The sequence below is a fragment of the Scatophagus argus genome, chromosome 9 (assembly GCF_020382885.2).
Source record: "Scatophagus argus isolate fScaArg1 chromosome 9, fScaArg1.pri, whole genome shotgun sequence".
Lineage (NCBI taxonomy): Eukaryota > Metazoa > Chordata > Actinopteri > Scatophagidae > Scatophagus > Scatophagus argus.
In genome coordinates this window covers 4526876-4547669 of record NC_058501.1, presented here as the reverse complement: position 1 = coordinate 4547669, position 20794 = coordinate 4526876, and the positions used below count along the sequence as shown (strand labels likewise).

Here is a 20794-nt window from a genome sequence, read left to right as displayed (position 1 = left end):
CACATAACAACTTGTTGACAGCTCTGTGAGTTTGGTAATTGTCCAGGGAGCTCTGTACCCCCGGTAAACAATTGGGTTGTCACAGACACATGTGCACAGACAAATGCACTCTCTCACTCTTTTTTGCCACCTGCGCATACACACATGCACACTCACTCACTCTCACACACTCACTCATGTCTTTCTGCCTGGCACCCTTCAGATGTACTTCTAAAAGTACCCTGCCACTACTGATCCATCAGTACCTCAGTTGTGCAGGTGGTCGAGGAAACCTGAGAACCTGGTTTATTTCACACAGGAGCACCAGACACATTTATGCTAATTTTGGCACAATATGAGAGAAATGAATGGACGCCTACCAGCCATCACATAATGTGAGAATACTCCCATAACCTGATTGTTATTCAGTCTGAGACACAGCTCCAGGACTTCAATGCTAATGGCTGTTTTTTAATGGCACATTTGCCTGGTGTTTAGTTATGCTGTGGTCATGCAGTGTTGTTATGGAGATGAGTTGTCGTCGTGCTGCGTCGGTGGTCTGCGGTCAAAGTGTTGTAGCTTTTTCCGACTAGACAAGAAATTAAAGATCAGTTTGTCTGAAGTAAAATTCAAGGTTGTAATGCAGACACCATAAGAAGTCATTTGTTCATTCCATCTCCCAGGCAGGGATTCCCCGTGATTTGAAAGGGTCAGTAAAGCATCAGTGCTTGATGATTAGCAGACCAGTGCAATTGCTTAATACTTTATGTGGAACTGGGGGATCCACAGGGCTGAAGTAGTACCTGTTGTGCAATAACAAAGCCTTACAGTAATCCTATTGCTGATGAGTAATCCGGGTTACACTGAGGGGGCTATACTCGTCTGTTTGTTTGGACTGGAGCTTGAAGTTAAAGTGATGAATAATTGAGGGATACAATAGCATCTGTAGAGGAGACTAAGTGGGGTGTATAAAAACACTGCTCTCATCTTGTGGAGTAGAACCAGCATCTCAAGAAAAGAATATGTTTTTGGTGAAAAACAATGTTGTTTCTAAAGCAAAACCACAAATAAAGATATCCACTGATGTGCTGCTGATCAGTAGTAAAAACAGTATCTATTTGAATTGCTGTTTGGGTAGAAATTTTGTTTCAGTAGTTGCAGAGCTTAGTGTAACCAAACAAATCAATGCAAAGGGGTACAAAGAAGTACACTAGTTATGCAGTATCCTCGTGGAGTATCAGTACCGTTCCTTCACATTTCCTCCAAGCTCTAATGACAAGAAAGCAAATGTGTATGATAATTTTTAGTCTGCATCAGTTGTTGCCAGGTGGCTGTGTGGGGAACAAGGAGGAAGAAATAAAGGTGCTAAACCTTGTACTCACGTCATTCAAGTCCAAACATTAAAATGTGGCCATTACTGACCAACTTAAGTCAGCAAAGAGCTACTCTGACTCTATATGAGAGAGAGTTTGTTTGACCCGCACATACAGTATTTCATGAAGATTTGCATTAGCAAGAGTGCAGGGATGAGATATTATCTTATCCTATCATTTTCTATCAGTCCTACTGTGTTTTTTGACAAAAGACACTTCAACAAACAGCAATAAACACCCCTTTAGACTTTGATTTTCCTTTTATGTTGTTCTTTACCTTGCCTTACCTTAACAGGTACGTTACATTTTCGCACAAGTATGTTGAGTGCCAAAGGCCTTTATCATTTAAGCTTTATACTTTTAATGTCAAAGAGGTAATATTCTGTGATTTATGATGTGTCATTTTTTAATATGTCCAAATAATAATTCACAGAATCAGTGTTCAGGCAGGCTTGTTACTTACCATTAAGGACTGTTGAGTCTGAGTCAAGGGGTACTAATTTCCATGCAATAATTACAGTGCTGCTGCAACTAAGACAGATAGTGAGGATACATAAAAACCTAAATTAAATACATATTTGGGGCTTAATATATAAGTTGTTCACTGTGTTTTACCTTCCCAGGTACCATGCAGCTTAGAATACTGGGACGAGCTACAGCAGGCCTTTGTTCCATACCGGGAGTTCAGTCTTTCGGAGAGCAGTGCTTGCCAGCTGCAGCTACCCAGCCTCAGCCTCACCGACCAACAGAAGGAGATGGTGGCCTCAGACCTGTGGAGGATAGTGCTCAATAATAATGGAGAGGGAGGAGATGAGCAGAGGTGAGGGAAAATTCTTTGTTTTATGTACTTTGTTCTATGTTATGGTCTTTTATATGTGTTGCATGCATGCCTGTACCCTCAAGCTTGTTTATCAGAGAGTGTGAGTATGCCTACACACAAATATGTGTGCCGTCCAGTGTGAGGGAAAACAGAAAGAGTGCACCCAGGCCAGAAAGCACAAAGAGCTAGCAATGTGTCCCTCGCCCCACATCTGGTGTGCAGGAGCAGGGAGCGGGCTTGGAAGGCGTTCAGATCGGCCTAATGAGATTTCCCAGCACACCAAGTGCCTGTCAGGACCCATCCGGATTCCTTCCTGCTTACCTTGAGTGTATCTAATCGAGGGAAGCTCACGGGAAGCAAGAGAAGTAAAGCCCCCTTTGGGCTGGCTCATTAGTTCTTAGGCCTGGCCTGGCCTGGGTTGGGCTTGGTTGAGTTGGGATGGGATGGGTTGGCCTGGACCTGCCAAGCACTATAACACCTCAAAGAGCATTTTACTCCCTTCTTCTTGCTACCACTGCTTCTCCCTCATGTCTCACCCAGCATCCAGTTACATCTTCTGTGCTTCACCCATTTTTTTTTTTTTAAATATATTTTTTGCATTCCTTCCTCATCTTAATTTAATACTTTTTTCTTCTCTCTCGCCCCTTTTTACTTCCTCCCGAGATTTAGGGAACTTTTAGTTTAAGAGAATTGCCAAGCCCACATTCTGTGTGGCTTAGAGCTCCAGAAGAGTAAAAGGGAGGTTTAAGAAAACATGTAAGAGAAGAAACTTTGAAAAAACTCTACAATACCAGATACAGTGTAAAGCAAAATATACATCTGTGTTTTATTACAATCATACTCCATACTCTACATTTCCTTTATGTTTAAATTATTTGTCTTTTTTGATCAAAATTGATTTCCTTTTCCTTACTCGCTCGTTTCATCTGCCTTTCTTTAGTTTCCACCAGAAAAATAACTTGGCTTCCCTGCCAACTGGAAGTAATGAAAATTGTCAACATATGATGCTTATCTTTTTAAGGAGCACTCTGCTGCACCAGCATTTTTCAGGTCTTGAGCGTTTCCTGCTGGAGTTTTTATGGTGGATCATGGTAGCAGCAAATTACAGAGCAAATGGTCATTCACTTCAATTACCTTCCATTCAACATCATCAGCCATGACATGCAATTAATGTCCATGGAGAGGTTCTCCTGCAAACTGCAGCAGTAATAATGTGCCTAAACTCACAGGCTTGGACAGCGAGGAGGCCCTGTACAGAATGTTGTCTCTTTTCATTCCTTTATGTCTGAATGAATGTAGCGTTAGTCTCACTGTAGATTTCTGATGAGGATATCAGACAATTCGTAAGTCGCCGGGAAAGAGACGAAAGCATTCAGCTACAAGTGGGAACTGTTATTTCACAGCTGTGCCCATCAGTCAATAATGTTTGCTAGTCTTCTTCCTAAAAGCAGTGAAATGCTGAATCACAGTCATATGTCATAAGTCATTTTCCTTCATTATTATTTTCCTAGGAAATAACTTGCTATTGACCTCTCTGTAACTTTCTTAGTGGTTTCACAATCAGAAATAACAGTGAAACTGTAAATATTTGGTTATCTCCTCTTCCCCCTCCAGTTCGGATAGTGAGTGTGGGTCCCAGCTGCCCTGCGATCAGTTGGTGTCTCCAATCGCATTGGCAGCCTGCACCCGTGTCGACTCCTGCTTTGCGCCCTGGTTTGTCCCCTCCTTGGGGGTGTCCTTACAACTAGCACAGCTGGATGTTCACTTGTGTCACCACCTTGAACAGCTGGGCACAGGTAGGATAAAGAGTAGGCAGTCACAAAGTAATAAGGCTGAGTATTAGGTGTATTATGAATGAATGTAGTGTATATATTTATTCCGTTGGTGGAGGTTCATGAAGGTTCATTCTTCTTCTCATGTTTGTTGGTGGATTATGGTAGCAGGAAATACAGAGCCAATGGTTGTTCACTGTAATTTACTTGCATTCATCATCATCAAAGAGATGGTTTGCATTTATTAAAACTGTGAGCTATGTATTTAATTTTTGTTGGACCCACAGTCCCAGATGGCAAGAAGGTTATTCTTTTTTCATTTTACAAACCTCAGTACTCATGGAAATTATGGTCATTATTTCATGTTTTCTTAAAATGTGTCCCACAGTCCAGTCTCTAAATACAAGTACTGTGTCTTATTCCTCCAGTCCCATCTCGACTACTCCGTCCCTTCCAGCCAGACAGGAAGTTACCTCAGGAGCAGGAGTTCATGCTGATTGGTGCTCGGGAGCCACGGGTCTTCCTGCGCCAGTGGAATAATGGACCACGTCAGTGTCAGGAGTTCAGCTTTTCTACCCAACTAGACTGCAAGCTGCTGGAGTACCGAAATCTAACCCAGATTCAGCTCCTCCAGCCTAGTGCATTGCAGGTAGAGCTCACCTATTTATATTAGTTTTGTGTCTCTCTGATATATTTTGGTTCAAAGCACTGATCAGGGAAATCAAGTTAATTTCGAATTTAATTTCTTGTGGTTTTTAGGGCCAGGCTGCAGCCACCTCCTCCCCCCAGAACACTACGTTGGATGTGAATGTGTTTGTGGACCCAGTGTTCCTTAATATCAGCCAGTTTGCCATCCACACTGTGGACACTGCCCTGCACAGCTGGCAACAGGTAACAGAGAATTTAGGTCGTACTGACTGCAGCACATGTATGTTTATGACCACACTCCAAAAAAAAAAATTAAGTATAAAAGCTGATGCTCACAAATCAAGTTGTTATTTAGAGATTGCTGATTTTGAAATAACTTGGGAATAAAGCGGCATCTTAGGGATCCTGAAGTTGTTCGAAATAGTTCATTTGAACATGAAAGGCAAATTTTCACTGCTGCATGAGGAAGAGCAATTGAAGTGACCAAAGGTAATCATTTGTATGGTCACATTTGTATTTGATACATTCAAACAACAACAAGGGATTTGCTTGTTTGATGGCTAGCACTTGCCTATAGCTCTGACAGTATAATTTGAGCCAGGGGCTAGTAAATCCATAGAGGAAATCCATACGTACAGTTAGAGAATATGGTGAAAGACTGTCTTTTGTCCCAGATGGAGTATCAGCTAAACAAACTCACAACAAAGTGGATTTCATGTGAACGGTTTCGGTTGTGTGCCAGCAGTAATAAAATTTGCAGGATGGAACTGCCTTTCAGTTTGCTGTAAACTCTGACTAAGAGGCTACAGTGTGTCTGTTCTTGGGCTTCTAGTCCTACGGTCCTCGTCATCTCTCAGTTCTCAGCTCTCAGCACTGCCTCTGGTAGCCAGCATATTTGTGTGTGAAGTGATGCCCATGAAAACACGGTAAAACTTGAGTGGTGACACCTGCCAAGACTTCATCTGGCCCTAGTCCTCCACCCACTTGTCTACTGCACACGCACATACAAACACACACACACACACACACCCTGGCCTCTCTGGCTTTGTATGTCCTATCATGGCTCAGCTCAGCTCAGCTGTGGCTGTGCTGACTCATATACTGGCCTCTGGAGACGTGAGGTACTCTGATGGTTTTACATGCATACTGACTCTGACTGCCAGGTGAGAGAAATAATAGCTTGTGTTTTTCTAGGAACAGCTGTGATCTTTTACCTGTGGAAAATAAAATTAAACTATATAGAAAATCTGCTACAAAATGATTGTTGTGGGCAGTGGTTTCTTACCTTTGTTTTCACCCAGTGGCATCATTGACTCATCAAAACCTCTTAACCGACCATGTTGGATGTTGGGTCATAATTGACCCTTGGCTTCATCATTGCATCATGTAGAGCATGCTAGAGAATGTTCCCTATTTCTGCTGGTTAATTTAGCCATAAATAAGACTTGAGAGCGTTGGTGGTGTTGTAATGAATGGTCATATTGCAGCTTTACTGGAGTGTTTTGGACATGTTGGTATCCATGGTGGGCCTTGCCCAACATTAGGTTATTACTTGGTCATATACTCTAGCCAAGGCTTTACTGATACTGATTGGGTGATATATTTGGCTTTTTGAAGGGTATCTTTGCCCAGTATCTTGAGAGCCAAAAAACGTGGCCTACAGTGCTCACACATACAAACACACTCAAAATACCCTTCTTCTTTCAAACACTACACAATCTTAACTTTTGACACAGACGTATTCTCAAATTCACTCATCAACTATTGTCACTCAAACACAAACCCTGAAGCCTTTGTTTACATGTCCACTAGTAAGGGATTTATCCATAAAACGATTAAACCTCCTGTATCGCCTTGATTGGTCTGAACAGCAGCAGCCCTGTAACTTTTTAACTACCTCCAGCCCTCACCACTTTGCTGAACACAAGGGAAAAAACACACCATAATTATAAGGCAAATGTGCTGCATGTGGGCACGGTAGTTCTGGAGTAAGGGGTAGGTAAAGGTCAAGTACAAAAGGTTGATTCTTTAGAAAAAGCTGAATATTTGGTATGCTTCAGAGAAAGTTGTGAACAACTCGTTTCCCTTTTTGTGGTTTTCAGTGAAACAAAATCTCGTTTGTGGGGAGAAAACCTTGCATGAGTGCAATTGATTGTTAACTGCCTGGTGGTGCTGTGAACTATAGGGATGGCTGTTAAGGACTGTCTAGTTAAGCTAAAATATATTTTTGATCTGATAGAGGTTTGCATTTTAGACACATGCATGCTTAGAAAAACTTGATCCTAATTGAAAACGTAATCCCAAACAGTTGGAAATGCTAACAGATTCTGTCCTTCCGCAACAGAAGGATGTATCTAACGTGTGTAATTGTTTCAGTGATTTTCATGTTTCCTGGTGTCAAGGCTGGCAGGCGGGCCTGTTGTGATGTGGCCTATGGGGTCGGCATTGAACCGTGAAGAAGATTCCTGAACTACCACACAACTGAAACCTTGCAACCCAGGCATGGTCATACCAGACCACCACAACCAGAACAGCTGGAGCACTTCCAGATGCATAGCAATAAATAGAACGAAAGCCACTTCTTACTATATGGTTGTAATTTATTCTCATATAGACATAATTGATTATGATATACAGTTGTAGCCATGGTAACCTAGTCTGCCCTTGTATCTGTGATAATCTCACCAAGACCTTTTGGCAGTCATCAGTACACATAAACCTCTCATTAATAGTAACTTTATTTATATAGTACCTTTTAAGTACATTGTTACAAAGTGATGTAAAAACATAAAACAGTGCAAAGTAATCTAGGACATGAGTAAAAGAGACAAGTGTCAGTTATCAGAACAAGAGGAGGCAATTAAAAATATCAATATTAAACAAAAGTATAAAGTTAAACTTGAATATTGCACAAGAGTCCTGAGGCAATGGGCTTTAAGTTGGGAGCCAGAGGACAGGAGGTTGTTATCTTCTTCTTCTTTTTTTTTCAAATAAATATCTTCTTAAATGTCTTTTGCCTCTTCTCCTTGTTCAGTAGCCCCATATGGCCCCAACCTCAGCCTTCTTCAGTGTAACCTCAGGCCCCATGCCTCCATTCTCAATGTTCGGTCCCCAACCCCACTTTCAATCTTTGTTCCCCTCAGCCCCTAACCCCAGGGAAGTGGCTTTGGTGGAAAGCCACACGAAAGCCCAGTAGTATTTATACACTCTGCTTTCTCACAGAACATTTGCAGACTGTTACATGTGCAATTGAGACAACAGGATTTTTTTTTTTTTTTTTTTTGTTTCCTCACAGTGATCCTCCCCTATTTGAATAGTTCTTCCTTTCCTTTGCAATCGGAAGGAAAGTGATGGAGAGATCAGGTTCCTCTCTGTAGCAGATGTGTGGGCGAGTGACATCTATTAAGGAACATATAAGTGATTTTAGATATTATTGTTTTATTATGTCCTTTTTATAGGTTTCTCTGTCTCCACGGTGTCATGTTTCATGAGTATTTCTCTTGAGTAGGTGTCATTATTTACAATCTTTTTTCCAGACATTTTACTGTACCTTGCCATTTATATATGTGCCATTCTGCCATGCAGATCTGGGCTAGACTGCATGAAAACTGAAGTAACAGTATCCAGGTGGATTAGAGGAATGGAGTTTAAAGAAGAAGCTGTCATCTTGTGCTGTTTAACAAGGAAGATGTGTTGACTGTTTAAATACATTTGTCCTAGTATTTGTCCACTTAAAATCCCTGGATAGACAGGGAGTGATTATGATTACTGGAGGAAGCTTTTCTGATGTCTGTATCACGTTGCCTCATGAATCGGTGTGGAAAGGCGATACCATCAAAGAGCAGACTTAGCAATGGCATATTAAGATGGCAGCAGGAAGTTTGTAAATCGCAGTGTCAGATTAGAAAGGGAGCACAGATAGTGTTCCGCTATAAAACTGGAATGGATTGAACCCACTGTCGCAGCTGTCCCATCTATATTTTGCTCCCTCTACCTCTCTCTCACATATATCATCAAGTGTTCTCTTTAATGGTGTAAACTTTCCCATCCGTTCTCGAAGCATCAACAACCCCGGGACCCTGAACGTGCTTGGCAGTCAAACATTGAGCTTTTACTGCCAGCCTCTTTTAACCATCAACCATCAACCCCCTGCCATTTGAAAGCACAGCAGGCTGGGGTCCCTCACTGTCAGCATAGTCAATTAGTTACTGAGAAGCTGTCTGAATCACAGTCATGTGCGTCAAGAGTCAGGGAGGAGTGTGCAGGAGAGATCCCATCAGGGCCTGAGAGCCTTTGGACGGAGCTCAAATAAAAGTTACACCTACACTTGCACCCATACACGCTCTATCCAACTCACATGCACACTGTATGCTGTTTTGAAATTGTGTAGTTGAGTTCCTGTGTGCAGGAATCTTGACACACTCCTCTCTCCCTGTTAAACCAGTGTTTTCAATAGCAGGCCAGTGAGCTCTTTGCTCTTGCATGCAAGGTGACGTAAGAGTGGACAGCATCCCTGTACGACTCGCATGGCTTGAGTTTTCTGCAAGGCTTTCTCATTGACCCATTGCTGTCGGAGGGCCAGCCTCCACCAAATTGTTTTCTACTAACAAACCACAATATATTGATGACTCTTACTGACAGGAATGCCTACTTAAAGGCCCACTTTGTTCCAAGCATTGTGAGAATGTTAGGGAAAAACATGCGCACACAAACAGACTTGTCATTTGAAATGAGTTGGCCTCTCCACGCCTGTTTGCCTCACCAGTGACCAACATTTATCTGCTCAAAGAAGAATGTGAAAAAGTCAGGACTTTCCTACAGATAGACACCTCCTGGAAGTACTTTGGAATCAGGCTTCGAGTTGACCCTGAAGCCCAATCTAAGCTGCTTCAGGATGGAGAGCTGTCAGACTGTGATATGATTCACTTCCGTGTGTCAAGGTTGAGGTGCTACCACAGATGCTATCACTTATCTATTTCTCCTACTGACTGATGGCTGTGCTGCAAATCAAAATCTTCATTTGTAAAATAGTAAATGCATATATTGTTGACACTTGCATATGTGTTTATTAACACACTACACATATATTGTACATTAACACCATCCATAAACATACACATCTGGAACTATTTGCGTACCCTTTTATTCGCAAGCTCTCTTTCATATGTCACCCCTCTTCTTTCTCCTTCTGTGCATTCATGCATCCACCAATATCTCCTATCTCACCCTGTCACCCACATGTTTTCTCTCAGAATGGCAACCCAGAGGCTGAGGAGCTTGTCTACAGCCACTATGTGATCTGTAACGACACCCACGAGACACTGCGCTTTGGCCAGGTGGACACAGATGAGAATGTGCTTCTGGCCAGCCTCCACAGCCACCAGTACAGCTGGAGATCCCACAAGTCCCCTCAGGTAACACACACACACACACACACACACTTTAAACCACTGTACACATGTACTACATATGCCCATACATACATACACAAGTGCATACCCATTGACTTCAGCATGCAAATTCTGTCCACAGAGGTGTACTCATATACACACCATCATCAGTGTGCAGCCAGTATCTGTGTGCTTCTGTCAGAGCTCTCAGACAGTGCCCTGACAGCATTGTTAAAGAAGATTGATTATATTTAACCCTTTGTGGTTTTGAGGTTGAGCAGAGGGTGGGCTGGCGATATGTGGCATATGTGTGTGTGTGTTTGGTGCGCACATGTTTCAGGACCCCCATGTGTTCCACGGCAAGTGTGAGAAAGTCAAGCTTGAGAAAAGACATGGCCATAATTGCTCACAGTAAGTCAGTAAGTCAAGTTGTATTAATCATCGGCCATGGTTAATCTGTGCTCTTACCTCACTCACACACACACATATACACACTCACACACACATATACACTTGGAAAGTGGCAGTCTGGCATATCAGCACTGCACATACCACATCTTATTTTAGCAGTCAAAATGACCTCCGTATTTTCAGGGATGTTTTGGAAGAATGATTGTCCGAATGGGCCAAATGTCTTCATAGATGAAGAATGTGATTCCGAGATGGTTCTGTCATGTGTTATTCCATCATGTGTTTGTGGTATATGAAATATGTGTTCTCAAGACGAACGTGATTTGTGAAAGTAGATAAATATGAAAGTGCAACTTTGCCAAAAACACTCCACTAACTTATTGAGCTTGATGACAAAATGCCTGCCAATGTGTCCGCCTCAGCAAATTGTAGCACACACACTCCTAATTACATTTCGGGGTTATAAAAATAGTGACACTGATAAGAAAAAGAGTTGTATTTCTTTAATGGTTACTTGGTCCTGTGAGTGTGTTTTTCTAGCTATTATAAATCAGTGTTCAGGCTGAGTATAAGTGGTTGTGCTGTTTTGCTTCGGTCCCCATGCTTTGGAGTGTCTAAAACAACTCTGATCAAGACGCTCATCATTCTCCAGACCTCCTCACGCTGGACCTTTCTTCTTTCAATCTGTGAGCCTGCTCTCCACTTCAACCCCAAGACCTTCCTCCTAAACTGTGGCCTCTGGTCTATTTGTCAGTTATACTACCAACCTCAAGTCCTATCCTGCGTTCAACATTTGAGTCTTTCAGGCTGCCTATTTGTGCTGTATTGTTGTATATTCATACTAATTTTATACCAAACCAGAACATTTGTCCCTGCCTCTCTTGTCTCCAAAACCCAAACCATTTCTCATTATCTCATTTTTTCTTTGTCACTCTAAACCCTCTCGTCATTGAGATAGAATTATTGCTAGCTTACAGTGCTCGATGTTTGAATGGACCTCAACCCTCAACTCTGTGAGGACATTTGTGTCTAGTCAGCTGTCTGCAGTGTCCTTGCACAGGAAACCTGGGCTTTCAACTATTTTCATGTTGTCTGAGCTCCATTCATAATGATATCCATGTCTTGTTCCCATCATACTTTTTCTCATCCCCTCATTCCCTTCCCATTCCCCAGTGCTCTAAGCCCTCCAAGTACATCAGTAAACACTTTCCAGCTTGGGACCGACAGTGCAATTAGTTCACTCATACTGGGGATATGGTAATACTGTGCATAGTATTTTGTGTCTTTTCTTGCCATGCACTGTAGGGACACAGCAGACACAGGCCAAAACCATTTTCAGGCCACAAACCCAGAGTTTAGACAACATAGCTGCACTTTAGAACTGGACCAAAGTGGCGTTAAGGAAATTGATGTCGGCTTGGTCCAGGTCTCTCTTTATTCTTGGTGCTTCACCTCCCGCAGCTGGATGAGATCGGTAGACTTGGACGGTCTCTGGCCTCCACACTGTTTTGGGGTCTCACTTGGACATTTGTGCCTTTGTCTTAACACTCTCCAACGACAACACATGGCCTCCCAGTGCTGTCCCTGTCCCTTCCTTAATCCCCCTAGCACAGCCTTGTGTTCTAGTGTTTATGACCATACTGGCTGAGCTCATTAGCCCTGTCTGGCTTGTCCTGCCACTGGCCTCTGCCTGGCTACACTGTTCTGTCTTGAACTTGGACAACTTTGTTCTTTTTATCTCTGTTACACCCCAGTAAATGCTATTCTGTCCTTTGAAATCATAACCTTGAGTTACCCCTGAAATGTTGCTCCACATCAGGCATAGTCCAGTCTGTTCTTTGGCTGTCCCTGTCCCTCCTCTCTTGGATTCATACAGTTGTCTTTGTGTACCTTTTACCTTCCATAGTCACATTTCCGTGTCAGTAGTCCTGGTTTGACTCTGCCCCCATTTTTTACACGACGTGGCTCCTCCTCCCTTAATTTGACCTTACTATGCCTTTTAACCACTGAACTACCATTACTGCCATTGCTCTGTCCAAGGTTTATCTATGTTTACCTCCCAATTTTCCCATTTCCCCTACTTTACCTAACACATACTGAAGTACACATTCCCCACCCGTGTTATTCATGGCCAATCTTGCCTGTCGACAAGGCAGGCCATCAGCTTGTCCTCATGGCTCTGGAATGATGTGTGTGTCCCATCTGACTTGTCCCCCAAGCACACACACTCATACACATTCACACAGCCACACCAGCCAGAGCTACTAATTTGCTGTTGTAAATTAATCTGTCCCTCTTTGGCTCCCCTGAGGACTTACTGGACATGAGATCATCTTGACAAGAGGAAGATGGGGGAGAGGGACTGAGAGATGGTGGGAGTGAAGATGAAGGGACTGAGGCAGAGTGGACAGAGAAATATGAGAAAGTCAAAATGAGGGTAGCAAGGAGTTGTCAGGGGGAATGCTGCCTAAGCTTACATAAAATTATACAGGAGGACGTGGAAAAGAGGAAGCAGGTGCGAGGGATGAGCCATGCTCTTAACACTCGCAGACTGGCTTAAAGAACTTTACATTGGCCACACAGCCAAAAATGTGTCTGCTCGTTATCTTGCTGTCTCTCCCACCTTCCCCATTTAGTTCTGTTCGTGATACACAAGCAGCATAATAAGAAAATATAGATGAGTAGATTTGCCAACTATGTTTTATTATCGTACCTTAAATCATTTAATCCTATCTTAATCTGTTGTTGCTGGAGTCAGAGAGAGTGAGGAGAGAGAGCAAAGAACTTCCTAAATGAAAAGGCCTGCTGTTGTTTCAGCTTGAGCTAAAACAGGAAGGCACATTTAAAATCCTGCAATCTCCTGTGTATGTTTGTGTGTCCATTTGTCAGAGAAGAGTGCTTAATGTGTGTGATACTGAGCGGTGAAACCAGTGTACACTTTCCATGATGTTGACATACCTACGAATATCTGTCACTTCTCTCAGAAGAACGTTAGAACGGAGTGTTTTTGCAGTGAAATGTGAACCTCAGCTCAGGTCACATTCCCCTCAGTGCTCCTCTGTTTCTCTCCATCTCCCTTCCGCTCTCTCACCCCCCACCCCCCCCTCCCATTTCTGCCGTCAATCATAACCTTAAGATGCATTAAAAGGGTCGATTGAGGCAGTCACGTCCTCAGAGCGCTCTGTGGTCTGACACTTGATCAAATTCATAACCCCCCCCCACACACACACGCACACACACACTGTGATAAAATGTTTCCGAAGGCCTGGAGTCTTTCAGGCCTCTCAGTCCCATTTCTCTCTTTCAGGCTCAGCATGCCTTCACACCCCAGTATTTACCAGCCAAGGTGAAAAGTTTCTAAACACACACAATTTCCTCCATTTCTACATATTTATAATATTTTATTTCATATAAGAGAGAGCAGTTGATAGGGACATCTATAGATCCATCTATGACATAAAAACACTAATATGGCCATGTGTACATTTTCACACTCTCTGTATGATTAACAATGGTTTATATCTTTCTTACACACCCACAAATACACACAGTGTCCCCACCCCGCTGTTTTTCAGGGCTCTGGCGTGTGGTGTGATGTGGATGGTTGAAATATCTGGCTGCTTGGTACAGGATGCAGCCTAGCTGATGGAAATCCCTGTGGTTAGTGTGGTTAGCAGGGAAAGCGGCGTAAAAAGCCCCCTGAATTTGGGAAGGACTTTTTAAAGTGCCTACAAGAAATATGCACAATTTGAATAAATTGTAATTTACTTGAGGAGCAGGCTTCTACAGAAGAGCCCTCTTTCTCTCTTACTAGATGTTTGTCTTTGCATGTTGGTGCTATGTGTGTGTGTGTGTGTTGTACTGGTCATGTTACTGTGCGTGTGTGTGGTTCCCAGGAGTATTGTGTTGGAGATAGCAGCCCAGGACTATTAGTTTGTGGTTAGATTGGCTGTGTTGTTGGAAGCAGGCATGACAAGGAGATATTTGGCCTCTGTGTTTGTGTGTGTGTGTGTGTGTGTTAGAAAGAGAGAGGAAAGAAACTGTTCGCTATGTTCTTGTTCATGCAGGTATTACTATGTGTTTCCTGTTGTTTGTTCGCCATAGTCACTTTGTTGTGTCAGTTTTATGTGGTTCATATTTTCAGTCTCCAATAAGGTTCACTGTTCAAAATAAGTGTATTTATCCCTTAAAATGTGTCAGCTTTTTGCGAAGTGGGATTCCATATTTCATCGCCCTGACCCAATGTTAAGAAACAGTGCCCTCAAGTGAAGTGGTTTAGTTGTGCTGTTCATCCAAGATTGTGGCTTCAACTGCAGTGAATTAGGCTGACCCTTTGGGAGATATTAGCCCCAGTCAGGTTAACCCACACAGTGACTGATCAGAGAGGGGGAGGCAGAGAAGCTGATGAAAGAGACTGCTGTCCACTTTGATCCCAGTAGAAAACCTACACTTTTCTCTTGTTTATTCGAAGATTTAAAGAAAAAAAAAGAAAGAAAAAAAAAGGTAGGTGAATACTTTATCATTACGCAAAGGTTAAACATTGGCCACTCGCTGACTTATATTTTGATGATGGTTTGTGTCTAAGCTCACATTGTTGTGTAGTAACATGAAGTACTGATGCATGAAACATTCTCCCCCTCTGAGTCATTAGTAGTTCATCATTGTGTACAGCAGTACAGTCATTTATCCTGTACTGTAACCCTCTGTCACGTCCAGGCATGTCCTCTGAAACAATCCACTAATGGACTAAAAAAATAACTAATTCGCTGTGGTGATTATTAAGGCAAAGGCTTTGTCATTGCCTTAATGATTAAAATTGAAGATGCATTGTGTACTGGTTATTTCAACATTTTGTAACTGTGGCAAAAAGAGAGAGGATCATTATAAATCATGACTGCTTTGCTAGGATAACCTCAGGACAATGAAAGCATCATCATTAGACAAACCTACTGCTTTATTAAGCCATGCATATTTCACTCTCCTGGTCTATGGAAAATGTCCATGTTGAGCGAAGAAGACTTGGCGGACTTCTGTAGTCAGCACAGCTCAAATAATGCAACAATGAAAATAGAGTTAAGGAAAAACAAATAGTAGCTCTATGCTAAACTAAACACCTTCTCTGTCTCCTTATTTTATATTCTCATATGAATAAATAAAAGTCCAGACTAATGTGTACACGTTAATAAACTAAAAATTCCCAAAATAGAAAGAAAAACTGTTCAACCAACTCTCCCCACCAGATATTCAGACCTCTAAAATTCAAAAGTCACCCAAAAAAATACTGATTCACTAGTCCATTTTGTCTTCTTTTCCAGCTGTCCCAAAGTCAAAGTCCCCTCAGTATTTCATCAGCACTGTCTCACCACGTGCACACATTTCCAGGTGGACTGTGATTTGTAAGGGGACGCTGCCTGCCCTTTTTTTTCCATTTTTGGCCAGTACACTTTTAGTATGGATGCTACATACTCTTTTATAAGAGTGGTATTATATATTTATAGAATCACACCCAAGGCTCTGAAATTTCTTGTGCCTGAACCTCTGTTCATACCATCACTAGACCTCCAACTCACTGCAGATATTAGCCAAAATGCTCTATGCTTTAGCAGCTATCAGACCTGTATACCTAAACTCCTGTACTCCTTTCTTCCTCACTAGCTTCTAACCCTCAGGGAGGACAAGCACAAACAATAAAGCTTTCATTTTGAAAAACTGGCACTTGCTGTTTGTTAGTACTTATTCTTTGTATATGTCACCAGAGAGCTGAAACTACACAGTTTCTCTCAGCGGTGCTTGGTGGGAACAGGCTTGATTAGTGATTAATAGGTTATTTCTTGAGCAGTCCTGAACCTCATGTTTGCCTTACATTGCAAAGACAAAGTTTCAACAACATAATGTTCCCATAATGTAATTTTTGAAATCAATGACTACTGAATATTCTGGGGACCCATTTTCATCTTTCTGCAACCCTCCATTTGGTCTTCATCCAACCATTTTAAAACAATACATTTCCCAACTTTCTACCACAGCTGCTTCAGCCAAGATTTTCATGAGAAATAAATGGAAGACAGTGAATCACCACCTTCACCGCCCGCTTTTTTGTCTTCATGCTCTGTACAGTTAATTCCTGCTCATCCCTCCAAACTCAGGCCAGTCTGTTACAAGAGTTTGTTTTCTCACTCACTGACATGCTGTGAGATTTCATTTTGATTCCATTTTGTATATCTGATGATCTGTCGGGCTGTCAGGACTTTGTGTGTGTATATACATTTGGGTAATTCCATTCTCTATGTAGTTTGCCCCAGAGGAAACTCTCCTTCTAACATGAAGAGATTAATTTAATTATCATGTTGATGAGAGCTGAGCTGCTAGAATCTCATATTTGTTTTTCTATGTAAATCTTTTTAAACATGCCAATGTGTTAGCAGTTTAAAAATCTGTTTTCATCCTCTCCATCAAATATTTGGCCTTGAAACTACAACAAAGAGACCTAAACCATGGGTTGCAACCTTGTTTAGGCAGCAGAATTGTTTCTGATTGGTCTCCACATGGCAAAAGTGTTGGTATGTTTTAATGACCCTTGACCACATTGTGGCAGTAGATTTATTCAGTTGGAATCTCAGTCCCAATGAGTGAAAAAAAAAAAACAGTTGTTCTATGATGTCAGTTTTATGTGTTGATGTAGCTGATGTCTTTTAGCAACCTATTGTTGTCACATGTGACCCAAGTATACACGAGGCTCAATCAGATACCCTCTGAACAGTCCTAAATACTTTTTAAACAATTAATATAGATTTTGAATGCTTTTAGTAATTGCTCAAGACCAGCACCAGATACCTCCCATCCACTAACCAGCTGTCCACTGCTGGGTACCACACTGCAAGTAAGAAAGGAATGGATTTGTCCATTGATAAGTTCCACGCAGTTTATTCAAACAAACTGACAACCTGTCAGCAGATTTCTGACATGGCAGAAATGCAGTGGATTGTGCGGTCAGGCGGGCGATTCAGCAGGCGTTGTGACACCCTTCAAACTGCCTGCCAAAACACAACCATTCTGGCAGAAATTTGTCTGGATTCTAAAACTAGTGGTTGTGTCCAATTTGTGGGTAGGCAAAATCATCTGAATCCATACTGACTTAACCTCCGTGCTGCTTGATTCTCTTCTGAATCACAAGATGGGGAGCTGAAGGTTAAGAATCGGTGAACATTGTGGTCCCATGGGTGCTACCCTGGGTTCAGTACCACGGAGAGCACCTTTGTGCTGTATGACCATTGCCATAAGAACTGCATGATGATTGTAGCATAGTAAGACCAACAGGTGCAAGGCTTAAGGGAAAATTATTACATTATATACTGTATAATTATTATTATATATAGTGATAATTACACACACATATTAAAGTGTTACACACTTTAAAAAAGTATCATTTGGATTATCAAACCTTGCAATATTAGGTCCAACATATGAGTATTTGAAAGCCACCAAGAGCTGTATCAAGATTCATGTGTGTGGATGGTAGGCCAGGCAAAAAACACTTATGTACCTCTTACTGGCGTTCATGTTGGAAGCAGGAAAAACATTTTTAGTGTATGACCATGTTTAGTATGTGACCATGTTGTGGTGATATGTTTTCTACATTTTTCCTGGGTTTCAGTTTCATTACACACTCTACCGCTCTGTGGTTAGTGGTAGCTGTATGGGGTTAACCCATGCTGCATTTGTTCTTTTGCAGGAGAGCTTGTGGTTTCATTGTAGTGAACCAATCCTCTCTGTAGTGAAGTGTTACATTGCACTATGCATTGCATTGTCAAACCACTGGAGACATCAGTTGCATTCACTTTGTCTGAGTTAGGCTGAGTCAAGCCCACAGTTGCCCATAGATTGGAGGCACTCTAGTTGTGGTTGTGATACGGGTGACTGAGGTCACTTCTTGCGTGATCAGCCTGTGATCAAAAACATACTACTTTTTGTTCATTTGTATGTACAGTTTGCATGTTTGTTTATTTGTGTTTGTCTATATACAGGGTTGTGTTAGCATGTGTTGTCCTGTGTAAGCTGGGATAGACTACAGTGTCATGTGACTCTGAACAGGAAGTAGAAAGGATGGATGTTTGGATGGATCTTTGCTTGAAGAATTGGTGGGTGAAACTAGGTTTGCCTGTGTCCTTATGCATATGTGCACAGTACAATGTATGTATGTAGCATTAGTTACATTAGTTTCACAGCCCAGGGCAAGCTTTTGTTTTTGTGTTCTTTGACCGAGACAAGGTCCCTGTCCTTCCAAGGGTCCTCGACCACTGACTTCTTCATCCCCCCACCATGCGGTTTACCATCATCTCTCCTTCAGACAGTACTCCTTTTGTCAGCCCCCTTCATTTGGTGCAAACACTTGCCGTGTCTGCGTCTCCTGGAACCCTTGAGGCTCTGGATGTCTAAGATGCCTTGGTAGAAACCAGAGGGAGAACTATGGAACAGTGTTAGTCAAGCATAAACCTCTTAACATCTCCTCTGTCAGCCACGGACCCACACAATGCCTTTTCTCTGTACCTTCTTCCAGCTCCCAAACCGCTTCTTAGACTTGCAAATCTGGGCTTTGATGTTGCACTGCCTTGCTTCTTTTGTCAGAGAGAGGGAGCCAAGGAGGAAAGAAGCATTGCAGACAGCTGTTAAAGCCACCATAATTCCCTCATGTTACATGGGTTAGCCCTCACTGCCCTGGCAAGGGTACTGTTGTGTCTCCGTGTTCTCTCTTTCACTGCACTTCAGCTTTGACTACATCTCTCTTCTTTCCCATACTTATCCTTTCTAGAGGACATATTCTGTATTCTTTTGTTTTGTTGTCTGGGTATAAACCTGTTTCTAATTTGTTAGGTGGCTAGCTAGCTCCCTGGTCCCAAAGTTATTTCAGCAGACAAGACAGGCCTCTGTTCCACATCCCTCTATTCTCATTTATGCCCAGATGACATTAAATAAGATGGGCAGTACAGAGACTTGTCAGACTGTTTTCAAACCTCTGTTATATGAAATTGAATTCACATAATTTTCAAATAAAAAAAAAAAGTTTTACTCTGGAGAGAGATTGATGTAGTTTGTGTGGTTTTAATTGAATAGTATCTAAGACCATTGAGACCTACCACAGCCTCTTTGTGCCTGTAATGGAAAACTAGTGCACAGTGCTACTGGTGTTGTTTATACCTCTACTCCATATCTCCAAGTCTCAAATCTCCTAATAGACTCTGTTTGAGATGAAATGATGGAATGGTAGTAATGGGGGGCTGCAACCAACAACCACTGCAGCTTTGTCAGCATCTTTGCAGCATCCAGAAAGACTGACTATGTCTCCTTTGCAGACAGACACTTAATTTCTGTTATGCACGTCCAAGCACATTCCTGCTGAAGGACAATAGACGGATAGTGGTTTCAGTGACAGAAGTGATTCGTTCTGTCTACAGGAGGACAGGGTTTGGAGGGTGCTTGTTGTATATATATGCAGTTGTTCATAGATTTTGTTTGTCCAACACTATGTGTTTCTTTTCCTGCCACCCACATTATCAAACCAGACACTTGAGTCCTTGCCATTCAAATGAGGTTAATGACTGTTTTTACCAGGAAATTAATACTCATCGCTTTGGTTATGACTGACTGATATCTTAAGGTCTTTTACAGGAAATTTTGTTGCTAATGATTTTCTCTTGGGACAGGATTAAGCAAGGGATGAGAAGTAGACATGACATCGTACCTATGATGGAATTTGGTTGGCTGATTGACTCACTGAATATAACTTACAGTTTGGATGAGTGGTGATGGTAATTCTCAGACGTTAACACCTTTTCTGAATGTGTCAGTGTCGTGTTTGGGTTCTGCATTTAGTTTCCATAGCAACTTGGAGTAGTGGGTGATGGAGTTTCAGAAAGTTCATGTGGTACCGATCTTGCGATAAGACCATACATGGTCCCCACATGATCTCTGTGGATTTTAACATCATCATTCTCGCCCTCAGATATTTGGTTTAGTTGACAGGTGTTCCTTGTTACATTTGTGTTAGTCACAATTTCAGCAGACTGTTTGATTTGAAAACAAATGTCAAAGCATCATTATGTGCTCAGCATTTATTAGCAGTAAGGAGATCTTAGTGGCTATTTAAGCTGACTGGATTGTGGCAAAGCCAGTAAACCCAGGGGTTATATGGTAATATACAAAGCATATCAGACTTCAACTTTCATCATTGCCATGTTTGACCACCAAAAGGCAATTCATTCTTGTGATGACGTGGTCGTGCAGGCTGACTGTGTGTGGACATTAGAGCAAAGAGAATGGAGTTGACTCAGTTCAAGGAGGAATGGACAATCCCTTTGTCAGCTCAATAAGATGATTTATCTCCATGGAACTGGGATGAATTGC

The 20794-nt window shown here is 42.0% G+C and overlaps 1 protein-coding gene across 3 annotated transcripts in view; it reads left to right on the top strand.

Moving 5' to 3' along the window:
- Positions 1–20794, top strand: part of LOC124065358 (vacuolar protein sorting-associated protein 13B-like) — a 308396-nt gene that overhangs the window by 253725 nt on the left and 33877 nt on the right. For 2 of the 3 annotated variants that reach the window (XM_046400672.1, XM_046400674.1), the window contains 5 exons: positions 1976–2172; positions 3787–3968; positions 4373–4593; positions 4704–4835; positions 9845–10006. In XM_046400672.1, the coding sequence (XP_046256628.1) occupies positions 1976–2172; positions 3787–3968; positions 4373–4593; positions 4704–4835; positions 9845–10006 (894 nt within the window). Of the gene's footprint in view, positions 1–1975; positions 2173–3786; positions 3969–4372; positions 4594–4703; positions 4836–6994; positions 7542–9844; positions 10007–20794 lie in introns of those variants that run through there. The other variant, XM_046400675.1, reaches the window with a different exon arrangement.